A 27,396-nucleotide genomic window follows, 5' to 3' on the forward strand; every position below is an offset into this window, starting at 1 on the left:
ATATATACATTCATTTTTTATATTCTTTTCCATTATAGTTATCACAGGATATTGAATATAGTTCCCAGTGCTCTACAGTAGGAACTTGTTGTTTATTCATTCTATATCTAAAAGCTTACATCTGCTAACCCTAGCCTCCCACGCCATCCCTCCCCCAACCCCCTTGGCAATGACAAATCTGTTCTCTATGTCTGAGTCTGTTTCTGTTTCATAGATAGGTTCATTTGTGTCATATTTTAGATTCCACATATAAGTGATATATATAGTATTCTTCTTTCTCTTTCTGACTTACTTTAGTTAGTATGATCATCTCTAGTTATATCCATGTTGCTGAAAATGGCATTATTTCACAGAAGCGTTTCCACTTATAAATTTTCAATTCATGGACTCTCACTCTGTGAATGAAATTATCCTGCAATTAAAAGCACCCATCACCAATAGATGGGGTTAGTAGTAATGTTAGGTCATTTTTGGTCATTGTGTTTCTTGAGTCATAGACAGGAAATCTGCCACTCATGTGTTAGTTTTGAGATAATTTATCATCATGATAAACCCCATTCTGGTAGATAAGTACAAAATAAGTGCCAAAATGAAAAAGACATGATGGGATGGAAAGTAGAAATAATTTTTTTTTTTTTTGGCTGTACACGGGCCTCTCACTGTTGTGGCCTCTCCCATTGCAGAGCACAGGCTCCGGATGCGCAGGCTCAGTGGCCATGGCTCACGGGCCCAGCCGCTCCGCGGCATGTGGGATCTTCCCAGACCGGGGCACGAACCTGCGTCTCCTGCATTGGCAGGCGGACTCTCAACCACTGCACCACCAGGGAAGCCCAGAGATAATTTTTATAAATTAAAAGTGATAAAGAAAATGATGAGTATTGCACAAGTATATGGAATGACTCATTTTTCAATGAATCCAGAGGACATATCACAAATCATGAAATACTTGAAGGAAGGCCCTGGGTCTGTAACATTGAAATTAATAGACAAGAGATGAAAAAAAGTGATTGAAAAAATGAAACAGCTTTTGAGTGTGTGGTTCCAGCAGCTGTTTTTGAGTTTTACCATATTTCATACTGTACCAATGAGATCATCATTTCTTGGGATAAGACCTGGAGACTGGTTTACTTTTATTTTTCATAATTTTTACTTCCTCGGTGATTCTATTCTACAGCCGGTGTGCAAACCACTGGGTTAGGAGTTCAGAGGGAGGTGATGGGTTTGTAATTGAAAGGGCTTTTAAACATTAGGTGTACTGGAATTGTACATTTAGGATGATTGCCTCAAGCTAGTTAGTGGAGATTCCACAGGCTCAAAACTTTTTCACATTTTGCAAATTAAAAGTAGTGATGAGGCAGTAAATGCTATTGCCATATTCTAGGAATGCCCCTATCACTTGTGCAGAGATCATTGAAAAAGTGGCTGGCCTTATTCACACATTTTCATATAGATGAAACAATTAGGTTTTGAAAAAGATTTCTAAATAAATACAAATCAACAAAGAAAATAAGATTAGGTTTAATTTTAAGTCATTTTAGAATGAATTAAGACCACAAGCTGAAACAGTGGAGTCCCTTTGGATTTTAAATACATTGGCTTAAGATCAGCATTTTGTGAACTAATCCTTTGCAAGGAAAGGAGCTTCTGCATGTTTCCAGTACTTTCTCATAGATTATTTTATTTAATCCTCAAAACAACTTTATAAGATTGGTATTATGCTTCCTATTTTGATACGTGAGTTAACCAAGAAGATAAAATAACTTGACTCATGTCACATGGCTGGTAAGGAATTTCAATCTACTTTTGACTTGAATCCAAAGCTAAGAATCATTCTGATATATCATGATGTCTCTCATAAAACAAATATCTGAGGAATATTTGGAATTTTCATATAGTTTATGAAAAAATTTATAAAAAAATCTTTCAGTATAGCCCATGAGATTCTAAAATAAAATTCCTTGCAAACACATTTACAAACACATTTAGACTATTCAAATAGCTTCCTTCCAGAGTCCTGCCTTAGCCCTGGCTGACCATGGGCACTGCCATTCATGTTCATGGCTCTTACTATATGTTGATGACTTGCAAATCTACACTCTAGCAAAGATGGAAGTCAGTTTCTCATTAGACATCCCCATCTGGAGAAGCCGCCAGAAAATCAAAATAGATTCCAAACTGAGCTAACTTTTACCCCAAACTTCTTCTTCTGTAGCTACTTCTACTATCTAGTCATAAGTGCAAGAACCCTGGAACTCACCATGGGTGACCCCTATTCCTTTATCTCCACATTCAGTGAAACATTTTACAAGTATTACCTGCTTCATATCTCTCTTATTTTACTCTATTTCAGAACCACTTTTCAAGGCCAAGTTCTCATCATCCTTGCTGAGACTCCTGCAATAGTTTCCCAGTCTCCAGTCTCACCCTTATCTGATCCATCCTCTGTTTTGCTAGCATGATGATCTATCAAAAAATGCCATCCTGACCATATCCTTGTCTTGTTATGAATTTGGAATAACTTCCTGTCCCAAGGATTCATTAGTTAAAAATGACAGATACTGACTATGGTTAATTGAAGGTCTCCCCAAAAGAATTTTTTGAAGGATATTGGTATTCACAGAAATTAAAGAAAAGATGACTGACCGAGGATCTTGGTCAGTACCTCCTGGCCAGTTGTGGGGGTGTCAGTATCTGAATACCTCAAACCAGTCACTCCACTCAAGATTCAGTTCTCAGGAGAGAGTGACGGGCTCAGTTTATGTCACATGAGATCTCCAGAAGTGGTGAGATGAAGACCTATGATGGTCACCTTCACCAAGACTCCATGGCTTGGAGGAAGAGTAGATCCCTAAAGGAAAATGTATGCTGTTACTTAAAAATTTTGGGGGTGAGGGAAAACAACTGACTAATATTCCTTCTTATTTTTAAAGTGAAGTCTGTACTTGGTGTGTCCTTGTCATCCAAGATCCAAAAGTATCTGGCCTCTACTAATTTTTCAAATGTGTCCTGTGTTATGTTCTGTTTCTCAGTCTAGAATTATATCTACTTTACATGACAAATATCCTACTTACTTACTTTAAGCCTCAAATGAAATGTCATTTCCTTAGTATCATCCTTCCTAATTCCACCAGGAAGGGTTGGCCACTGCATCCTTTGTGCTCTTATTAAACCCTCTGACGGTCTCTGTAATAACAATTATCAAGCCTCCTTGCAAAGATGTTTTTACAAGCTGGCTTCCCTGGTTATACTGGGTTGCTCTGTAAGGATTAGGATTAGGTTTTATTAATCTGTGCATCCCCCAAATATAGTAGTGCCTGGAGTACATTTGAAGTTTTATATATATATATATATTTTATTGAATAAAATAATGAGTGACTAAAACTGCCTTTTCTCAAAGTGTTGTTCTGCTAAAAGCATGCTAAGAGAATTAGATGGCAGGCTTATTTCCTATTTTCAACTGCCTCATGTGAAATAAAGCATTAATTAAAAAAATTTTTATTAGCTCTAGAGGATAACTGTTTGCATCCCCTATTGTTTCCTGTTTAAGTATATTGAAATTAGAATTTTGATGTGAAAGAAAATTTTGTTCTCACTCATATGCACACCTTTTCCTCTAATAACTTTTTTTCTGTTAGCTTTTTCTCTGTTGTAGTCTTTTATGATCTCCTTTGCCTTCCTGAATTTTCTTTCATTTTCTTTGATTTTTTTTTCTTTCTTTTTGGGTCTTATCATTATGAGATTTCATAGGCTCCTCCCCTATTTACATCAAGGCAAAGAATGGGCAGCATACGGGCTTCCCTGATGGCGCAGTGGTTGAGAGTCCGCCTGCCGATGCAGGGAACACGGGTTCGTGCCCCAGTCCGGGAAGATCCCACATGCCACAGAGCGACTGGGCCCGTGAGCCATGGCTGCTGAGCCTGCACGTCCGGAGCCTGTGCTCCGCAACGGGAGAGGCCACAACAGTGAGAGGCCCGCGTACCGCAAAAAAAAAACAAAAACAAAACAAAACAAAAAAAAGAATGGGCATCATAATCTCTGTAGGAGGTCTTTGAACCAGAGTCGAGACCAGGTGGGAGGTAAAATGTGGCCTTGGTCAGGGTCTCTTTTCCTTCCAGGCCCAAACTGGATGCATTCTCTTGACCCATTAGAGGTTTGCTTTGGTGCCTATTGGTCTAAATCAAATATTCCCACTAGACTCTCTTAATCTGCAAATGCATGCTACATAAATAGCTGTACATGCAATTCTATGTTGGAAAAAAAAAATTTAATGGAAAAAGATGTTGACATTGCTATTTCAAAAAAAGTAAAAGACAAGGGGAAAGTAAACCCAAAGTATCTGTTTAATTACTGTGAGAGGTGAGAAGATTTTGAGACAAATTGCTACATGCCTAGACCTGGGCCCAGCATCCTGAACTATTACTTGTTAGGGAGCTATTGTAAGATTCTCTTTTCCATTTCATGGATCTACTAATTTATTTTTTTTCAATTTCTCAGTAATGTATAATTAGAGACCAAGTCTGCATTAACTGATAAACTTCCACAGAGGATTAGGGTTTCACTTGAGTGTTTTTACAATGTAGAACCAGTCAGTGAAAAACCCCATGATCCTTTGCTAGATCTCTACCCCTCTCATATTCTCTCCACCTCAGGACTCACTGGGTTGGAAAGAATCTGGATAGATTATCCATGTCATGGGCTAAGGGCAGGGTTTAGTCAAGATGACCAGGTGAATACTTAAACAGAAAGGCTGGATGGGGCAGGAATGTGTGCCCTGATCTTGGGGTCAACAGCTTCATCATTGGCTGTGTACTTGCATAGTCACTTGAGTCTTAGTTCTTCATTTGTAAAAATGAAAATAGGGATAATAATTATAAATTCTACCATCATGGACTACTGCAAGATGCAAAGAGATTATGTGCACTCTCTAACACACAACGTGTATTGTGTATTAAATAGACATATATATGTACATATACAGACATATATTGTAATTACAATGTGGAAAATCTTCCAGTCCCTCTTAGCAACCTAATCCAAAGACAACTACACCTTGTAGGCAAAAGTTTTCTTTATGTCTCATTGAAACTCTTTACTCTAAAATTTGAGTTCTCTCTCTTTCTCTCCCTCTCTCCCCATTTTTGCCTATTTAAATATATCTAAAAACTTCCAATTATGATACTACCCTCTTAACCACAGGGCATACATTCTAAAAGCCCCAGTGAATGCCTGAAACCTTGGATAGTACCAACCTGTATGTATAATACTATGTTTTTTCCTATACATACGTACCTATGGTAAAGTTCAATTTATAAATTAGGCACAGTAAGAGAATATCTGAATTGCCAGTATCACTACTCTTGTGCTTTGGGGCCATTATAAGTAAGATAAGGGTACCTGGAACACAAGAACTGGGATATCCCAACAGTCGATCTGATAACAGAGATGGCCACTATGGGATGAATAGGTGGGTAGCACATACAACCTGGGCACGCCAGAAGGAGTGATGATTCATATACTGGGTGGGATGGAGCTAGTCGGTGTAAGATTTCATTACGCTACTCAGAACAGTGCACAATTTAAAACTTATGAATTGTTTATTTCTGGAATTTTCCATTTAATTTTTTCAGACCATGATTGACTGTGGGGAACTGAAACCACGGAAAGGGAAACTGTGGATAAGAGGGGACAATTGGACAAATGTGACTAAAATCTCCAGTGTCCAGTCCTTTTTCGTAGCATCTAGCTAAGATCTAGTGTTAAGACAACTTATTTGATTGCCTTCATTCTTTCCTAGGAAACATCCAAAGGTGCTGATTTCCTCCATTGTTCCTGTGTAATGAAGGTAGTAAAAATCACAAAAAGAGGAAATGCAGCACTTTCTTCTCATTGGAAATGAAGCTCATCCAAGGAGAATGGTCATGTTGAAAGAGAGTGTGGCATGGTGGACTCTAACCTTTCTAGTTATGCATATGTTACACCTCCAGTTTTTGAAAATCCACCCACTGTATTACAGTTATTGATTATTATGTTGAAGAATCATTTATTGGAGATTCATCTGATCAACCTTCATGTAAATCCAAATTGCAAGTAAATACGAGCATTTTATGTTTTTCTGATTTCTTGTTAGTTGTTTTAAAATGTTTGTAATGTGTCAATCAGCGTTAATTGCCAGTGTCATTATGGACAATTTTGGCTAGATAATTCTCTGTTGTGTGTTCTGTCCTGTGCATTCTAGGAAGCTCTGCAGCTTCCCTAGCCTCCATACACCAGATGCTTGTGGTCCAGACAATCAAAGCAGTCTCCAGACATTGTTAAACTTCTCTTGGGAGGCAAAGTCATCCCCTATTAAAAACTACTAGTCTAAAGGAATATATTAGTAGTAGAACTTGTGTCAAATATGTCACTTTCAATGTGAAGTTTCTTTGCAGGGATATTTGAAAGCTTTCGTAAATTTTGAGACCGTGAAATGATTGAAGTGAGATAGTATAATCAGTAGATACACTTAAACTGTAATATTCAACCATGTGCTATAAACAAATAAGTTAGGGCACCACTGTCAATCCCTTCTGACTGTGGGGCTCCCAACCTTACCTCAGGGTGAGAGTTATGTGTATGTGGGTATCAGACATAACCCATCAAAGAATAAGGAGAGTGGGGTACTTATACATCAACCCTTCCATGCATTATTTAAAGGGCTTCTTCTGGGTTACAGGGAGGGTGTTAATTCTTAGCACTTCTGGATTGTTATGCAGTGGGGCTGGGGAAGGAGGGAGCTCTGGTCACTAACTCATAGGGATGCAATTTCAGCCAGCTTTTCCTAAAATGGTACAGATGATGGGAATATGGACAGAGTGTCAACAGTGTCTGCTGAATCCTACCCAGGGGCTGAAGTCATTGGATGAGAAAAGGGTTGAAGATGTATATGAACCAAGTGATAAGTGAAGGACTAAGAGAAATGGTGGAAGACTAAAAATCATAGATGGAAGAATTCCCCGGGAACAGGATGACACCTCATCTTCTGAGTCTGGAAGGAAGATGGAGAGGATGGCTGCAAATGTAAATTGGTTTATGAGTTTGATGACAGGAAGGCATGGGATTAACATTTGCTGTCTTTGTTTTCTTGGTAACCTCTGAGAGAATGTCTTCCCTAAAAGTGACATTCTCTAGGACGTTAGGAAATCAAGGTTTGTAATGGCTCCAAAGGGAACAAGTTAAAGAAATATGAGAAGCACTTAAGAGCTTAGCTGAGACCAAAGTCAAAAAATTTGTTGTGGTAGCAATTCTACAAGCTGGTGGATCATCTCCAACAGTAGACATAGTACAGGGGTAGAAAATGCAAATTGTAGGATTCATATATTTATTGAATAAATGCTTTTTGAGTGCCTAATATGTGTCAGGAACTAAGTGATGAAGATAAAATGGTCAACAGACAAATTATACACAGACACAATTCTATGATTTTGTAGAGCTTTCTGGAGAGGAAATACAGAAAATAAATAAGATTGATGAATATAATGTTAATATATCAGTAATAGGCACAGAGAATGGGGATAGAGTGAGCTGGGACTGGAGATGTGGTGTCATTTTAGGTAGGAAATGTAGGCAAGGTCTCTCTGAGAAGGTGTCACTTGAAAAAGGGCTTGAAAGAGATGAGAGATTGAGCCATGTGTATATCAGGGAAGCATGGTTCAGGCGGAAGGAACAGCAAGTGCAAGGGTCCTAAGATAGGAGTGTGCCTGGCATGGTGAGGAAGGGCAAGGTTATTGTGATGACCAGACCAATAAGATTGAGGGGTAAAATGGTTTAAATTGAGGCCAGAGAGATACCAGGTTTGGAGGTCCACCTCATACAGAGTCTTGTAACCTATGGCTTTTAGGTTGATTCAATGCTGGGTGTTTTGAGGAAAGATGATATGTGAGGACCAGGGAGGGAAAGGATTGAGGACATTGATGAGAACACTTTAAATGACCACAGAGAAGAGAAGGAAGTGAGTCCAAGAGTAAGCAGATAAATCGGGAGCTTTATGAAAAATGTGACGTGAAGCAGGAGAGCATGAAAGCATCGGATTTAAAGGAGGAAAGAGTTTTTAGTTGGAGAGTGTACTTTTGGATGATAACTGACATCTATTGAGCATGGATGATGTGCTAAGTACTTTATGTATTATCTCATCTAAGCTTCCCACCTACCTGATGCGATAATAAATATTGTTAGCTACATGTTTCAGATGATGAAATTGAAGTATAAAGAGACTAAGCCACTTTCTCAAAGACGTGCTACTGGCCAGTGGTGGAACTAGGATTTGAACTTCATTAGTCTAACTCTTTGGCTCCTGTTCTTGACTAGTTCACTACACAGGGTTAAATGCTGCAAAGGGTTCAGGTGTGATCAAGATGGACACGGGTCAATGGGAATCGATGGTAGCGATGGTCGGTGGGACTGGAGACAGTATTTTGCAGTAGTTTAGTGACTCAGCTGGTGGCAAGGAAGTGGAGCCAGCAGCTTGGGGATTGGAGAGACAGTGGGATTATGGAAATTGACACCATGATGATGTAAAAGTAAAACGACAAAAGATAAAGAGACCTGCACTGGTTTATAGCCTGAGAGGAAGGTGCCAGAAGAAAGGGAAACAATGAAACTAGAAGTGTGAGTCAAATAATTTACAGAGCAAAGTCGGGGAACAAGTTCGAATGGTTGGCAATATGGATTAACCTTGGAGAGGAAGGCACTCATTTTATAGGAAAATAACTGAGGACCAGAGAAGAAAATTGTGAGCCCAAGATCATAAAGCCAATTCAGCAGTAAGCTCAGGGACAAGAGTCCAGGTTTTCTGATCATCAAGAGAAGTCCTTTCCTCTAGGCAACCTGGCCACTCTTGCTGAATCTTCGTCTGCTGGTTATTTATCCACAACCCAAAGGGAGTTATTATAGTTAATGAATAAATACGGTATAGCAAACTGCACAGCTTTACAGAAACACGAAAGACATCTTGACATTTGAGTTTCCTTCACAACTGCCCCCTACCCGCACCCCCCGCCCAAGCTCTTTAGCACACAAGATTGACTTTTCTTGACTATAAGCTGCTTTTCAGATACTGCAGATTCCTGCATTGATGTCAAGTAGAGATTCAGGTAGAGAAAACTAAAGTCACCATCAGGGAATTTCTAGCTGAATTAGGCTCCACTAAGCCTTGAAATCAAAATGCTTCTGGTAGGTGACTGGGGTACACATGGAAAAATCAAGCCAGTGTGTGACTGGGCATGTGTTATTGTTATGACAGATCCTAGCAGACAACCTCAGGAGAGACTGGATTTTAGTTGCAGTGCAAGTAGGTGATGAAAAATTGTTTTTGACTTTTGAATTCCCTACACTTTGCCAGTAGTTATTACAGCCATAATTTGGGCCATGTGTATTCCAGAGAGGTTTTTGATTTAAGAATCTAGATTATTTTGGAAGCAAGCAATATTCAATATATCATCTATACCTAAGAGTTTTAGGTATTTATTTTCATGGCGATGGACATTTTTTCTCATTATATTAAATATAAAATTTAAACGTTGGAGGAATGACAATGGTCTATTTCTAACACTTACCTTATCTTGAGCAAACATTGAAATTCTTGATTAATGTTTAACTACAAGAAATACACTCAGTTCAAGTAAAGGATCAGTTTCAGGATTCAGGCTGAGTTGTCTTGATGATTAGAATTCAGGCTCTAAGGAGAAGCCCCAAGGCCAAGGGTATTGAATATAATAGCAAGTGGGAGCCACACCTGACCTCTGGAGAATGTGGACTGGATATAAGATTTTAATCCTTTCTTATCTCACCACAGAAATTTGGATGGAGAGACAGTATTTATCTCAAAGAGAAGTGGACCGAGGAGCTAATTTCACTAGGAATCACACCATTTTGGAAGGTACTCGATTCAAAAGAGCCATTTTCAAAGGGCAATACTGTAGAAGTTTTGGTTGTTGTGAAGACAGAGATGATGCCTGTGTGACTCAGTTCTATGAGACAAATGCACTGTGTTACTGTGATAAATTCTGTGAAAGGGAGAATTCTGATTGCTGTCCTGATTACAAGTCATTTTGCCGTGAAAAGAAGGAATGGCCTCCTCACACAAAGCCTTGGTATCCAGAAGGTAGGCTTTGGGAATGTGTTCAAGCATTATTCTCGTTCATAACAAGATCTGTCCAACTTTCTTTTTCTTTCTCTTTCTCTTTCTTCCCTCCCTCCCTCCCTCCCTCCCTTCCTTCCTCCCTTCCTTTTTTAAGTTGAAATGAAAAATGAATATTTCGATCACCAGAATAAATTTCTCAGGATTGCTAACGTGCTTTGGTTTAGATGCTGGGTACACACATCAGACTAGAGCCTTCAGGAAAGTTCTGCTGTGACAGCCACGAAGGCTGGTCTAGATTCTGTTCTGAATACTCACTCAACTTATATGAAAGTTACTTAAAATTCTTTATTTCTTTTTTTTGCAAAATGTATTGACAAGAAAAATGTCGCTCACGCTTTTTTGAGTGTAACCTCTTAGATTCACAAGCCTGATCCTCTGCAGATTTATGTAACAGTTTACTTACTATTTCATGAGACTATTGGACCTCGTAGCATTAGAACCTATGTTATAGCAATGTCATTTAAACCAGCGCAAAGGCAAAATAAAGTTGGCCAACCTCTCTGCCTAAGTAATACCAAATACAGTCACGATGTGTGTTTTTGTTTTGTTTCATTTTGCCAATCTGGGGTTTTAAACTATTAAAAACAAAAGAGTGCTCCATATAAGGTAGTTTTAAAAGTCTAAGACTGAGCAAATAAATACTAATAATTCATAAGGAGAATGGTGGTATTTCCTGTATTGATCTAATTATTGTAAAATGGCTATAGAATCTGAGCAATCGATATATCCAAAATTTGCCAAAAGCACAAAATAAAATTCTATTGCTCCACTTATACAGGCAGAAGTGCAGGTTTCCTCGGAGCTATGTCACATGACTTTAAATGGGTGATGGTGAGTGGGGATTACAACTAGAAGACAATGTAGGATAAGCTAGGATTTGGTATCCTTCCAGCAAGATCCAGATGCTGACTGTTGCCTTCATTCTCAGTAATGTCATCTTGTTTGTAAAATTGAGGAAGTACTCCTTAAAACGCACATGTATTATAAGCTTTTAGGTATAGGATGGATAAACAAGGTCCTACTGTATAGTACAGGGAATTATATTCAATGTTCTGTGATAAACCATATGGAAAAGAATATGAAGAAGAATATATATATGTATAACTGAATCACTTTGCTGTACAGCAGAAATTAACACAACATTGTAAATCAACTAATTTCAATAAAAAAAAATAATGCCAGGCCTTTGTCTTTACCAGTAAACAGTTCAGCAAACATTTATTTCACCCTAAAAAGTGGCAGAAAGTCTCTTAGAAATGGCAGACCTAGCCATTCATCAAAAAAATATTCATTGACTACCTCCACCAGGCCAGTCATTGTGCTTTTGCTGGGGGCAACCATGGGGAAGAAAAAAGACAAGACATTAACCTCATGGAAGTGACAGTCAAGTTATATGTGGGGGTTATAAGATATTTAACAAATTCACTGTACAATTGCAAATTGTGTTAAATTCTCCGAAGGAAACGCTTAGGGTGCGGTGAGAAAGTATGCCAGAATATAACATTAACATGTAAAATAATGCATAACATTAGCTTGGGTGGGAGACTTGAGGAGTGAGGAGTGAGGTGACCTGAAGAAGGGCCAACAGAAAGGGATCTGGGAGCCAGGAGCTTGGTGTTGCCTAGGAATTGGATGGAGGCCACCACTTCCGGAGAGTCATGATCAGTGGAGGGTTGGGGGTGACATAAGATGAGGTTTGAGAGGTGAGTAGAGGTCAGATTTTGCCAGGATTTATAGGCCACATCAAGAGTTTAGGATTTTATCCTGTTATGAGAACTCATTGAGAGATGTTAAGTACGAATAGGGTCAGCTTCCTGGAAGTTGAGGATAAGTATTATGGATCAGCTGTGGTGCTTTTGATGTGATAAAACGTATTTGAGCTTTTCTTATTTGAATCATGTAACCCATTTGGAAAAGAAATTGCTGCTTCTTCAATGTCCATTTTTGCTTGAAAGCTAGGATTTTGCTAAGACTTTAATTTAGGGTCATGTTTTAGGTAGAACTTATGTTCCCAGCATAGTTTTTATTCCATTCATGATGGAGGGAAGCAATTCATCAGTTTATTTAGTAGCAAATGTTCACAGTAAACTATATTTGCACTCATGAAGGTGATTTTTTTCTTTTGTTTTACCTTCCTTATGAAAGTAGCTGGTTAAAAGAAAATAGCACTACACAATATTTAAAAATTGTACAAAATTAACTAAAATAAATAGAAAATGATATACTATTTATACTATTTTTTTTGCCATATAAAGAGACTTTCCTCTGAGATGCTAGTAAAGCATCACTGACTTGTTAAATATTTTTCAGTTATTCACTGATTTATTAAATATTTTTCAGTTATCTACTTACATGGTATTGTCTAGTTCATTCACTAATTTATTAAATATTTTTCAAGTATCTAGTTACATGTTATTGTCTAGTCTCTTATACTGCATTTCTTTTTCAACCTGGGACTTAAAACTATGTATATTATCTTAAGGTTTAAAAATATGTCAACAAATAAATAAATAGATATGTACCTTTTGTGTAAATTGGTTTGGACATGTGAGTAAACATCTTCCTTCTGGGTTTTGTCCCATCTCTGCTGGTTACTTCCAGTCATTGGAGGATTTCAAATGTCAGATACAGAAAACAAGTGATAGAGTTTGAGACAGAACCAGAGTGGTTTTTCCAGACAGAATCTCTTGGTGTGGCAGATCTTAAGAAAAGAGTCTAGTGGACCATGTGCTGTGAACAGACCTAAGCTAATTTGATTACACACAACTCTTATGTTCACATTGGTAAAAAATGGATGTAAACCACTGACACATTTGAATTGAATGAGGATTATTTATCCCTTCATGACCTCCTTAACCACATTACAATGAAGATAAATCACAGCCCAAATTCTGCCGTGCATACTGTTGCAAACATATATACTGGTAAGGAGATATACACTAATCCATAAACCTCTGTAAGCTCCATGAAGTCTCAGGTCCCCATCCTGTTAGATGTTCCCACATCTACCTTGCTTGAAAAATTTACTGGAGTTTTCCCATGTGATAATATTACAGAGGGTGTCAGGTTATGATAAATCCTCCTACCCAGTGGCTGGACACAGGACCTTGTAAAGATCAATCCTAGGGCACCAGGTCTAAGAGTGAAGGCTTTTGACCTTAAGAGATACATAAAAACTGTGGAGTATGAGAGTGGGATGTGATTTTTAAGTGTTTTAGCTAATCTAATCTACATCAACTTATTGCTGTTAATTTAACCGATAAGAGCTGATTACTTATACCCATTATGCTGATTAATAAGCCACTAATTTTGCCAGTGAAAGCCCCTTTCTGATACTCATTATACTGCTACTCTAGTGTCCATTAAAAGATGGATAATGGAACCCCTTGTAGCAGCTTACCTGGAGTCTGGCCTTTCAGGATCAGTGCTACCGACCGCCCCTGGGATGCTGACTCCTGATTAGAGCAGGCAACTCCCTTCCCTGAAGTGACATTGAGATCAGCACATTTATTAGAACACTTTATGATGAAGTTATTTTAAAATAAGTTACATCATATTGTCATCTTTTCTCAAATCAAGAGATGGATTTCACTTTCCAAATACCTGATTTGCCTCATTTTTGTATTAATGGCTGTTAAAGGTGCAAAACTCCTTTAATTTCAACAACCATTACTATCATCTATCTATCACCTATCTATCTATCTATCTATCGATCTATCTATCTATCGATCTATCTATCTATCTATCATGTCAAGGTGTAATCGGTTTGATTAACTCACTCTGAAGTGCTTTATACATTTTTCCTTGAGGAAATAAAGCCACCAGGAATTTTCTCATCTCTCCATCATCATAATTTTCAAAGCACCCCCATATTGGTTACTGTTTCCACGGAGTAGATTCCTCCTCTTGAGCTCTAAATCCCACTGTCTCTTTTGTGTGTGTGTGTGTGTGTGTGTGTGTGTGTGTGTGTGTGTGTGAATATATCATTTATTCAAATGATGTATGGGCACTGTATTAGTTTCCTATTGCTATGACAAATTATCGCAACACAAAATAATTATTTTACAGTTCTGGAAGCTGGAAGTTTGAAATGGGTCTCACTGGAAGAAAGTCAAGCTGTCAGCAGGGCTGCATTCCTTCTGGAGGGTCTAGGGGAGAATCCCTCTTCTTGCCTTTTCCAGTTTCTAGAGGCTGTCTGAATTTCTTGGCTCATGTCTCCTTCCTCACTCTTTTTTTTTTTTTAACATCTTTATTGGAGTATAATTGCTTTACAATGGTGTATTAGTTTCTGCTTTATAACAAAGTGAATTAGTTATACATATACATATGTTCTCATATCTCTTCCCTCTTGCGTCTCCCTCCTTCCCACCCTCCCTATCCCACCCCTCCAGGTGGTCACAAAGCATCGAGCTGATCTCCCTGTGCTATGCAGCTGCTTCCCACTAGCTATCTATTTTATGTTTGGTAGTGTATATATGTCCATGCCACTCTCTCACTTTGTCACAGCTTACCCTTCCCCCTCCCCATATCCTCAAGTCCATTCTCTAGTAGGTCTGTGTCTTTGTTCCCACTGTCTCTTATCTTTTCAAAATCTCCACCCTTACAATTGTCCCTCCCTCCCTCCCTCCCTCTCTCTCCTCTTCTCTCCTCTCTCCTCTCCCTCTTTCTCTCCTAAAGCATCGTTTCTCCCTTTGTCTCCTGGATCAATCAATTTACAAAACTATTGATTTACAAAAATGTTTTTTTTTAACTCCCCCAATTTTTCTGCTACCTTTAAATGCCAATCATGTTCTCAAATTAGCATTTTAAAAGAAATACTTTTCATTCAAAACTAGTAGAATCCAAAAGAGGATTCAGGCATTGCTTGGGAGATGGTGCTAGACAGCATCAAAGGTTAATTTCTAACCCTGACTCTGTTTCCATGATGAGGTGGTACCTAACATGGGAACCAAAGTTACAGTCTATGCATTAGGGTGACACAGAATAACTCATTCATTCAACTGCTGGTGAATATAAATTGGTAAAATCATTCTGAAAAGAAAAAAAAATGACGATATGAATTAAATGCCTTAAAGATGTCCAAACATCAATTTGGACCCAGAATTTCCACTTCTAGGGACTTTCCTCAAGGAAATAACTAAGAAAGTGAGCAAACATCATTTACAAGATATTCTCTTGCAGGAGGTTAGTAGGTAGTTGTAACTCCCAACTTTGAAAAAGCCCTCCCTCAACTCCATGTCCTTAACCAACTATTATCCCATTTCCTTCTTTCCTTTAATGGCAAAAATATCTGAAGGAAACATTTCACTTCCTGATTCCAAGCCTCTCATCAGCTCATTCTTACAAGATCTTGTTTCCTGCTACTTTACTGAGCTCTGTCTTGGCAGGGTTATTGAAGACTTCCATGTTTCCAAATGCAATATTAAGATGTCTGTTCTTTTCTTGATCCCTCAGTGGTACTCTGTGTAGGTGACCACTTTTGCTTGTTTGGAATACTTTCTTCTCTTACTTTTCAAGACTCTACCCTCAACTGAATTCCCTTCTTCCTCATAGGTCACTCCTTCCCTGTTTCTTCTTCTGAATGTCTGTTAGCTACAGAGTTTGAGCTCAGTCCTGGACGTCTTTCTCTTACCTACAAACCCTCTCTCAAGCAGCCTCTTATGTAGTCTCAAGGCTTTAAAGATATGTATGTTGCTGGCTCTCAAATTCATGCTCCAATCATGACTTAACTCTGAATTTCCACTGCTACTCTACTTGATATTCTCCATTAGGATGGCTAACCTAGACTTAATCTAAATCTAAAATATGCAAAACAGAACTCTTGATTTCTTGCCATAAGCCTGTTCCTTATTTCAATATTAGCTTCATTGCCTCTCTATGGTTCAGGCCAAAATCCTACTGAGACATCCTTGATTCCTCTTTTTCCTCATTCTCCAAACTCAATCCAAGAGCTAGTCCCATTTTCTTTGCCTCCAAATTATGTTCATCCACTTCTCTCCATCCTCATCAGTATCATGGAAAGCCTTTAGCCAGCAGAACAGGAGTGATGAGGACAAAGATTATGGAAGAGAGATTTTGGATAAGGTCTTATAGGTCATTGTAAGAAGTTTGGTTTTATTTTAAATTTGATGGGGAATAACTTGAGGATTTTAAGCAAGGAGTGACACAATGTAGACTTTAAAAGATCTCTCTAAATGCTGTTCAGGGGATGAGGGATACACTGGAGTGGGGAAGAGTGGAGGAAGGGAGTGGACTGCGTTTCTGTATTGTGTAGAAGTTGATGCTTCACTTTGTTAGCACCTTGGCCAAACTCAGATGAACAGATTATGGTGTTTGTTCAAGAGGCCAACTCTCAAATGAGATTACAGCAAACGTTGTTTCTTATAGTCAACTCTGACTTGATATTAAGGAGGGAAGACCAAGAAATGGAACTTTTGCTAACACTAGACATAGTACTAATGATCTTGGGTGGGAACAGTGATAACATTCTCTTTAGTTCAAAATTAATAGCTGGGGGACAGGTTAGAGAAGGGACATCCTTTTTTTCATTAGGACCTTTGTGATTTCTCGTCCCTTTATCTATATAACTGGTGTGCTGGACAAGCAACATTCATCGGTTTTGATTAAAAACCAGGTTTGATAACATATATATGTATAACTGAATCACTTTGCTGTACAGCAGAAATTAACCCAACATTGTAAATCAACTATACTTCAGTATAAATTTTTAAAAATCAGCTTTGATTTTGCCCCTCATCTCCTTTAGAACTAGTCAAGGAAGTACTTCCCTTGACTTTGAATAAAACTTGAATTGTTGCATGAATTTTCTGTTGCTTTCCTAGGTAGTAAAAATTCCGGGGTCTTTGTAAGTTACAAACATAGAAATTCATTTACAAAAAGTGTTTAATCCTGGGTAGTAATTGAAACTCTGAACTTGATTTAAAGTTAAATCTTTCCCCTCCCCTGTGGTCCAGGAGAGAGGTGGTTTCCTTCTCTCTTCTTGTGAGAGTGGAATGTCAAAAATCCATGGAAAAGAGGTGGATAGATGCAAATACAAGGAGATTTTTAGATTCATTAAGCAAAAGATTGAACTGTGAGAACACAGTGCATGCTGAAGAGGGGCATTTGTAAAATATTTCCTGTGAAACAATTTTTGGAAAAATCGGAGGATAGCTAATTTGTAAGTGTCTTTTGTGACATTGTGGCTGGTGGTTAAGCCAGGTCCCTTGGAACGCTTTCTAAACATGTAGATTTCCTCCTATGATTGTATGAATAAAAAGTTAGAATTCATTTTATTTAACTGGGGGCCATTGTGATCTATCAGTGACATGTCTCCGTCAAAAAAGTTTTCACAAGACAAAGGAGCGAATTTTGCTACTTTTGCTAATTCAGCATGAATTTAAATTTGTGTAAGTTATATTTTCAAAAGGGATTTAATTTGTAGCCAGGGTATTATTTTCACCATATCTTACTGATTGGTTTCATATAATGATAATTCACCATTCATCTCTTTGGAGTAGTTTATAGAGTCTGGTAAAATAGCAACGAGTTTTGGTTAATGGCTGAGAAACATTTGGACTTGGAACACAAAGGACTACAACCGTATAAACTTTTCTCCTGATCTAAATTTTGAAGAAAAAGTAGAGTTTATCTTTGTAAGGTGAATTCACTGAAATAGCTTTATATTTTGGTCCAACACTTTGAGCTCTTTCCTCTAAGCATATGTAATTAATCATATTTACATATGAGAGTTGATTAGATTTTTAAGATAAGAAATGCCATAAATTAATTCAAATACTGTTTTACTGCTTACTTACTCGAATACATTATTTTTTTGAGTGCGTTTAGTGATCAATACCTCAGTAATCTAGTTTTTATGCTTTACAAATCCTCTCAGTTGGAACAAATACACAATGTAAAGATAGAAGCTTATGGAACAAGCCCATAAGAATTCGATATACAAACCTTGACACAAACCCTATGTGGATTTCCTTCAGATGGGCACCAAATTTTTTTGCATATTTGAAAAAACTAAATACAATTTTAATTTACTTATTACTCAATTTAGAATTTTGATTTGTTTACATGGTATGTTGACAGGTTGCTACAGAGATGGTCAACGTTATGAAGAAGGATCAGTAATTAAAGAAAACTGCAATTCCTGGTAATGAATTTAAGTGGCACAGAACTGTCTGTGTATGTTTTCTTCAAAGGAACATTTGTGAAACAAAGCATATATTTAAATACAGATAGAATCATAAGTCATAAGATATCACATACCCATAGTTTTTATAATCATATTTAATTTTAATAAATGTTTAAAAGCTAATCATGAATATTTCTTTTAACATTTGAGTTTGGTGTTTGTGACAGTGGCCTGCTTTCACAAACCTCTTAATTTTAAACATTCTGATATACTACAGGAAAATCACGTGTTCTTGAACACAGTAACTATATATAAAAGAAAGCTGCCTTGAAATTGATTATCTTGCAAAAAATTTACAATTACAAATGTGTCCAATCTACTGTCTCCATTGTCTTATGTTTTCAAACTCCAATGACTGGGTGATCATTTCATTTATTAATTGCCTGAAGTGGAAGATACTGAGTGGTAGCTAATGCACGTGTTGTGATTTATTTTTGCCAAGAATTAAAGTCATATGGTTAACATTAGTCAAAAATATCTTTTATGCCTTAACAAGGTGCAACTCTTGTTACTAATTTTATAAGTATACTCCCTAAAGACGAGGCCACTTTCATAACTTTTGTATCTTTACAGCACATGCTCAGGACAGCAATGGAAATGTTCCCAGCATGTATGCCTTGTTCAACCAGGATTAATTGAACATGTCAATAAAGGAGACTATGGGTGAGAGAAATCTTGCTTTCTAGGCTTTTTGGCGCCTCCCCCCCTCATTGCCCCTCAGGTTTCAAACAATGTATTTCCTATCATTTCCTTCTAAAAATGATCATTCTTTCAAAAACAAAAAAAAGAGTGGGTGAGAAATGGGGAGGGTGGTAGAACGGCATGTGAAATTGGAATGAACAGAGGTGAACATTAAATGATTAAAAATTAAAAGGCACAAAGAGGAAATATAGAGCATGGTCTTAAATTGTTTAGGAAGGAGCAGTGTCAAGGTGTGAGTGAGGCTAGTAGGGGGAGCTTTAGTTTAAATAAGTATTCAGGCAAAATCAGGAAGTAGGCAAACAGGTTCATTCATGTTCATCATCTTTCCTTCCGGTGCTGCCCTGACCCAGCCAATCATATGCTCATCTAACCTGGGTAGACTCCGACCTTCAGAAAGTAGTATTTTATCTCGATGATCCCCCAAACGACCAGTCCATCTAGACAGCGTCATCGACATGACTGATATCTAGCCAATTTCACTCACGGTTGAGTAAAAAGACTGGTTGAGCCATTTTACTTTGCTAATAAACAAAGCTTGAACTGATTGACAAAGGAAGTAACTGTTTGATGCTCTCTGATAGATTAATAAATTAAGTCACTTTTCCACTTACATAGAGGGAATTAGGTGTAGGTGCTGACACTGGCTTTCTTTACTGAACTGAAGGGAGAAGGGATGGGCCAGCTGTTTTCTGCTTCAGGATTTCTCCACTGTCACTGATCAAATTTCTATACACCCTCTAAAACATTTTCTACCTTCAGGAAAAGATTTCACGTGAGAAGACCTACTGTTAAGCAACTATAAAAGTGAAGTCGTACTGAAGTGCATTTTTAAAACATAGAAATATCACTTCTTGCTACACCTAAGACATATGTTTCCCAGGACAGTGGGGACACTAATTTTCGATGTACCCAGAGTATTTTCTTGGAAGACACAAAAGACACTTGGAAGTCACATTTGTTGATATTAATATTCTTAAACCATTCTCAACTCCTCTGTGTGTGTGTATGTGTTTTGACAATATTTTAGGTGATAATATGATGACATTTTAAGTATTTCTAGGGAAAAACAATTATTTTCTATGGCTAAGTGATATTTAAATCATTAAAAGGACACGAGAGTATGTGTCATCATGAGAGATTATCTGAATCAGGTTCCTAAAAGGATTCAAATGCTTGAGCTAACAAGCACACACTTCCAAGAAGCCAAGATAAGCAGCCAAGCTTTCCACTGTCACATAACCCAGGAGAAACCACAGTGTAAAGCAATGTGGCAAGAAAGTCATATTAAGAGTACAGATCTGTTGGGAATGCTGCCTTCCTTGGAAGGAAGAATTTTCTTTCCATCATTTGTTTATTCTGAGAGTACTCTAGGTCAATTTAAGAGGCACAGGATTTGCCTTTTAGTAGCAAACATAGATGACTTGAAAAAAAAAAAGGTGAAGTAAAATTGCAGCAAAAGAAAATATACTCAGATCAAAGAAAAAAGTTACGTAAAAGAGACAAAGTATGAAGAAAAGGAGTAAAACTAAAATTATTTACCAGGGAACAACAGGAGGGAGTGTAGAAAGTCCTTGAATTTAAAAGAAAGTTCTAGGGCTTCCCTGGTGGCACAGTGGTTGAGAGTCTGCCTGCCGATGCAGAGGACACGGGTTCGTGCCCCGGTCCGGGAGGATCCCACATGCCGCTGAGCGGCTGGGCCCATGAGCCATGGCCACTGAGCCTGTGCGTCCGGAGCCTGTGCTCCGCAACGGGGAGAGGCCACACAGTGAGAGGCCCGCGTAACGCAAAAAAAAAAAAAAAAAAAAGAAAGTTCTAATTCTCAGATATTTACTGTTCCTGATGTTTAAGTTGTTTTCATGTATGAAAACAGAGTCATATTATAGCATTCAATGTCTATTTTAAGCGCTTTTTAAAATAGCCTATGTACAAATATACACAGCCTTTGCTTTAAAACATTTATTTCTGGCATCTTGGTAGTATTTAGATCCAAATCTTTATTCATTCTGCATAGCCCACTTCAGTGCTTATTTATTCCCTGTATTATGTTGTAATGCAATTAATATTAACAAAACATGTGTTTCCCTTTTGGCACTACTGAGGATACAAATAAATAATTTCTTAGAGGAATTTACAATCTAGCTGAGGAATCCACATATCATAACTTTGTAAAAGGATTTCTAGTGATAGGGCAGTTATAAGTGGCAAATTAGTAGCACAAATAATAATCAGCAAGTTAGTGGAACAAAGGGAGAGAGAGAACAGTCTCAGTCTATCTGATGCTGTGAAACAAACCACTTCAGAATTTAGCGCCCTGAAAGCACGAGCTTTTTATTTGTTCATACCGGCAATTTGGGATGGACTTAGCTGAGGCTTTTTTCCTGGTCTCTCCTGGGGTTACTCATGTGTCCACAGACATCTAGGGCCTCAGCTGGGGCTGCATTGTCCAGGTGGCCCCCTGCCCATGTCTGGTGGTTGGTGCTGGTTGTTGGGGGCCCCATGTGTCTGCAGCAGGACAGCCTTGGTTTCTTCACATAATGACAGTGTTCAAGCAGGACATGAGGGGAGGATGGAAATGGCTCAGGAGGCCAAAGCTTGAAATTTGCACATTGTCAATTTCACTGCATTCTACTGGACAAAGCAAGTTACCAGGCCAGCTCACATTCAAGGGTTGGAAAAATGGACTCCATCTCTTGATGGAAAGAGCTACAAAGAATTTGTACCCATTTTTAATCCATCCTATCTCTAACCCTGATTTTTCTTATGAACTCAAAGTCTATAGACTATCTATTGAATAAGTTGACTCTGATTTCTTACTGATTTCTCAAAGTCAAAAATACCCCAAACCAAAAGGACTAACCTTTTGACTTGTCCTTGGTTACTGGCATCACCCGCTACCATGTCAACGAAGCCAGAAAATCTGAAGTTAGTTTGAGGCTTCTTTCCTCTTCACTCTCAGTCACTAGACTCTTGTAATCCCCACAAAGTTTACTTTAGAAATTTATTTCCTTTATTCTTATGCTATATTCTAGTGCATTTCTTTATCAAGCCTAGTTTGAAATGACCTGACTTTACTCTCTGTTTCCAGTCTGACCAAATTCCAACCAATCCTTTATACTTTCATGGTTATCCTTCTGAAACAAAGCTTTGATTCTGCCACTCAGGTTCTTAAAAAGTCTTCAATGACACTCCATTGCTTTAGAATATAATTTTACTCCTCAGCATAAATAACAATCTGTCCCAAATGCTTTACTGCCTCATCTTTTACACTCTTTCCAGCCCCTGTCTCTCTGCTCGCTCTCAGAGTTTAAGTGCTCTACTTATCTGCTATTCCCTAAATGTTATTCCAAATTTCAAACCTGCTTTGCTCCAGAGTTGCCTTTATTTAGAATAAATTATCTCTTTCCTCACATCTGGCTGTCTAATTCATTCTCATCCTTCCAGGCTGAGCACTAAAAAGTCACTTTCTGTAAAAACTTCTTCTAACTCCTTCAGGAAGTGTTATGTTTCAGTCCTCTACTCTGATCAGATTTTGACCTATCGCTAATAAATTATGCATACTGAAGTCATTTCTCTTTTGTAGGCTTTTTTAGAGTATGAGCTTTCTGAAGGCAGAGAAATTTATTTCTATGTCCCCAGTGTTTACTGAAGAATGTGATAGATAAATTAAGAATGTTCAGTAAATGCTAACTTGGGTTAAAAGGAAAGTGATGACAGACATAGAGGACAGACTGGTTGTTGCCAAGGGAGAGGTGGGGTAGGAGAAGGATGGATTGGGAGTTTGGGACTAGCAGATGCAAACTAGTATATATAGGATGGATAAACAGCAAGGTCCTACTGTATAGCACAGGGAACTATATTCAATATCCTGGGATAAAGCATAATGGAAAAGAATATGAAAGAGAATATATATATATATATGTATATATAACTGAATCACTTTGCTGTACAGCAGAAATTAACACAACATTGTAAATCAAATATACTTCAATTAAAAAAACAAAGTGATGAGCCTAGGTCAAAAAGGATGATGCAGAGCAGTGGTGCTATTCATGCTTTTCTGAGCATAAATTATAGTAATCATACATGTAACTTTATGACCTAGTACACACACACACACACACACACACATGCACTTGTACATACACTTAAATGTATATAAATATTACTTACCCTCACTCTGTCCTATAAACTCTAATATTTCCTATTGTTTCTCTTATATTCTATTTTATCTTTTAAAATACTGATCCCTATTCACTAAATTGAATGATTAATTAAATGGCCCCAAAATGTCTCAGTGTTTGAAAACTACTAGTGTAGGGCACCAAAAACATATTTTACTGTTGCGTGATTTCCTAAGGCTGATCCTGGTGGTCTCTTAAATAAACCTGCAATGTCTAATATATTCAAAAGTTTCTTTATTGAAATTCCCTGGAATGATGGAGATTACATTTAAAAATTGTGGCTCAAAGTTGCTTCAAGTTTTATGAACTAACAGATCTTGTAAAAGAAAAGAATTAACTTGCCAGGCATATTATTTTATTTTATTTTATTTTTTTGCGGTACGCGGGCCTCTCACTGTTGTGGCCTCTCCCGCTGCGGAGCACAGGCTCCGGACGCGCAGGCTCAGCAGACATGGCTCATGGGCCTAGCTGCTCCGCAGCATGTGAGATCTTCGCGCACCGGGGCACGAACCCATGTCCCTTGCATTGCCAGGCGGACTCTCAACCACTGCGCCACCAGGGAAGCCCACCAGGCATGTTATTGAAAATTGAGTCATATCTTCAATCATTCATAAGAGCCTTTCACACTGTAAACAATTTTGGTGATAAACACAACATGATAGAGTTTAGATTTGCCTTAAGTACTGAAAATATATTGTCCTTAAGTTGTAGCTAATTCAAATAAACAATGATTAAATTACTTTCATTTTTCTCATTTTTCATCTCCTATCATCTCTTAAGGAATTGTTATCTTGAAATCTCATCATTAGGTTTTGAAAATAAAGCTTACTTTTTTATGTAAGGGCACAAAATATGTCTCTAAAAAAAGGTACTTTTTGTTATCTAATTTTACATCAGTTGAATTTATATTATATTAATAATGACTAATATTATTGAGCATTTACCACAAATTAACTCATTTAATATATAATAGAATATTTCAATAAAATATTTCAATAAAATTAATTAGTGTTGCTGTAATCTTTTTAAGTATAACTATTTTATCCTCAATTTTTCATGGATACTTGTTTTTACATGGTCAGCTTCTTTTCAAATCTAAATTATAAATAAAACAGATTTCCCAATTTAACCTATAAGTACATTTCTGAACATTCAAGCTTCTTTCTAAAATATATTTAATGACATTTAGAAGAAACTGCATATATTGGCCTTATTATCACTAAAATCCCTTTACTGTATGTGGAGATTCAACATTCTTAAATTTAGTCTATATTAATACAGCCTTAGGTTCCTCATTTGAGACACTAAAATAATTGATATAGACCTACTTTAAGAAGAGTGATATGCTTCCCTATTAGAGTAATCAATAATGCATCATTAATATAATGAATATCTAGCTTTCAGTAACAGTTCCAATTTTGTCAGATTTGCTTCTATATAATTTCAGAAATATAAATGAACATGTAATGATAAAAGTGACATCATGTAACCTGTACCTATTTTTCTCTTTCATTTGTAAGGCAGATGGACAGCCAAGAACTACAGCCAATTCTGGGGAATGACTTTGGAGGAGGGTTTCAAATATCGCCTTGGCACCCTGCCACCCAGCCCCTTGCTCCTGAGTATGAATGAAGTGGCAGTAGGTATCCTCTCTGTTTGACTCATGTATGTGTGTGTTTGTATAAGTGTGTTCATAGGTGCATATAGCGCAATTTTAAATAACTAAAATAGTGAGTTTAGTGCTTTCCGAGATAATTTTGTCATATAAATTAAAAAAACCTTTCCCCAAAATGGTTGTTACATACCCCCCAAATTTTCATGTGGACTTTGAAATTTCACTAATATTAATTAGATATAGTTTCCTCTCTTCAGGAATGATTGTGTTCATTTACATTGCTAATCATTGCAGAGAAATTCATGTTTCTGATGATTGGCTTGTCGGTGACCCAATGCTTAAGCAAGTCATTAGTTGTCCTTATTTTTCTTTTTCTAAGTAAACTTAGTTATTTTGTGAATTCATCAAAACAGAGTTTTGACAGCTCGTGGGTACTCCATTATGAAATGAAGATAAAATAAATGCCAGTAACTGCAGACATGTATGCTATGATGACTAGCAGAAGTTTATCCTCAAAAATCCTCACATTTTCCATTTAAAGAACACCTTCAAATTTCCCTGATGAGCTGGCAAACTCCTTCATGAAATTGCCATGTTTCGTAACACCCTCATGTTTCTAATACTATTGTATTGGTTTTCCCTTTCATTTTCAAGTGGTGTTATCTTCTGATAATATGTACCTTGCATAAAGAATCTTCCACCTGTCTAGTTATCACAGATGTCTAACTTAGAGCTGCAGTTTTAGCATCCCATTTGTGGTGTCTCTCGGTTGAGATTTTGATTGTATTCAAGGCCTGCTACAAATGCCCAAGGCATTTGTATCATTTTTTTTTTTAGATTCCACATATAAGTGTTATCATATGATATTTGTCTTTCTCTGTCTGACTTACTTCAAAAACAAACTTTTGGCTACCAAAGGGGAAGGGTGGGAGGGAGGAATAAATTAGGAGTTTGGGATTAACATATGCACACTACTATATACAAAATAGATTGTCAACAAAGACCTACTCTATAGCACAGGGAACTATACTCAGTATTCTGTAATAACCTATATGGGAAAGAATCTGAAAAAGAATGGGTATGTGTATATGGATAAATGAATCACTTTGCTGTATACCTGAAACTAACACAGCACTGTAAATTAACTATACTCCAATATAAACTAAAAATTAAATTTAAAAAAATGTCCAGGGCAGAGAGGGGTTCCCTGGCTGCTGGAGAACTGGCTCTTCCCTCTGCAATGAAGGTGTCAGGTCCTGGCTGCCCGGAAGCTCTCAGCATCTCAGAGCAAGCAGGGCTGTTATTTATGCTGTTGGATGAGTTGTAAATCCACAGGTTCCTCATTAAATGTTCAATGCGCTTTGCTTTCAAAAGATGTAATCCCCTGACTTATTATTCCAGTTCAAATTCCAGTAGCAGGACCTGCTAAATTATGACTAGTATCAGAAAAGATCATAACAGCTGCCATGTATTGAGTAGTTGTGCGCCAATCACTCTTATCAGCACTTTCATACATTATCTCATCTAATTCCCAGCTTGATGTAGTGGGTACTGTAATTCTCCACATTTTAAAGACAAGAACATTGACACAGAGAGAGGCCAAGTCACACGGAGATGGAGAGGAGAGAAAAACCACCATAGAATTACTTAAATGGGAGAGTCAGGACGTTAAAAGATCTGCCCCCAAATGGTTCCTAGACTTCTGGTATAATCAGTTAGCTTTGGCCAGTTCAGTTTCAAAATAGCAAAAAGTCTTTTAATCTTGGAGCCAGAACTAACTTTATGAAATGATCAGCTTAGATATATTTTTGGATTTTTTCCACAATCATTGAGACATAACATCTTTAGAGGTGTGGCTCATATTCATAGCTTTTATTGACTTACTTATAAGATCAATTGGAAAAGAGTTACTTTTTCTGGCTGTTTACTTTTTCAATTTTGTCCTTATCTATCTGGAAAAAAAGAGACAGAAGTGTTTAGGAAAATAATAAGTTCACCCTCTTTATAAGGATTACTCTTTCTCTTGCTTTTAGTGAGGGTCCCAGTTAGCCAAATACACATTTGGGTGTCAATACACATTTTTTCTTGATTCTTTCTAACATTTCCTTTTGAAGCTTTATTTTTTTGCAATTTAGAGTATTTTATATTATAGAGAAAATGAGGTATGTTTCTTTCCCAGGTTGCCACTCACTGTAGCATAGAAAAAGGCAATCTAATTCTAAATCATTTATTGGCTCCTAGGGATTTGTTTGCATAAAAGTGACTATGGTGATATTTAAATGAAAAATCTTAATGACTAGTACTCTGGGAGAATTTAAATTACCTAGTGCTATGAATTAATGTAATAAAGTAGCTAAGTAATTCCAGGAAAGCAATAAGGAAAATTTGGCTGATCTGTAAGACTTCTGCTACACACAAGGACATAGATTCCCATTTCTAAGGCATAGTAGCTTGAGGGCTGAGGTCCTTTCAAAAAGTTTCTGAGTGTTTCCCTGGTGGCGCAGTGGTTGAGAGT

At 37.4% G+C, this 27,396-nt stretch overlaps 1 protein-coding gene across 1 annotated transcript in view; it reads left to right on the plus strand.

Moving 5' to 3' along the window:
• Positions 1-9,768: 9,768 nt before the first annotated feature.
• TINAG (tubulointerstitial nephritis antigen) overlaps positions 9,769-27,396 on the plus strand; it is a 95,460-nt gene continuing 77,832 nt past the window's right edge. Inside the window, exons 1-4 of the mRNA XM_089918918.1 lie at positions 9,769-10,138; positions 18,278-18,341; positions 18,957-19,046; positions 24,791-24,905. Coding sequence (XP_089775044.1) covers positions 9,784-10,138; positions 18,278-18,341; positions 18,957-19,046; positions 24,791-24,905 — 624 coding nt within the window. The 5' untranslated portion in view covers positions 9,769-9,783. The remainder of the gene's footprint in view (positions 10,139-18,277; positions 18,342-18,956; positions 19,047-24,790; positions 24,906-27,396) is intronic.

Source organism: Delphinapterus leucas, chromosome 10 (assembly GCF_059928025.1).
Source record: "Delphinapterus leucas isolate spDelLeu-1000000601 "Yukka" chromosome 10, BTC_Dleu_Yukka2, whole genome shotgun sequence".
NCBI classification, from domain to species: domain Eukaryota; kingdom Metazoa; phylum Chordata; class Mammalia; order Artiodactyla; family Monodontidae; genus Delphinapterus; species Delphinapterus leucas.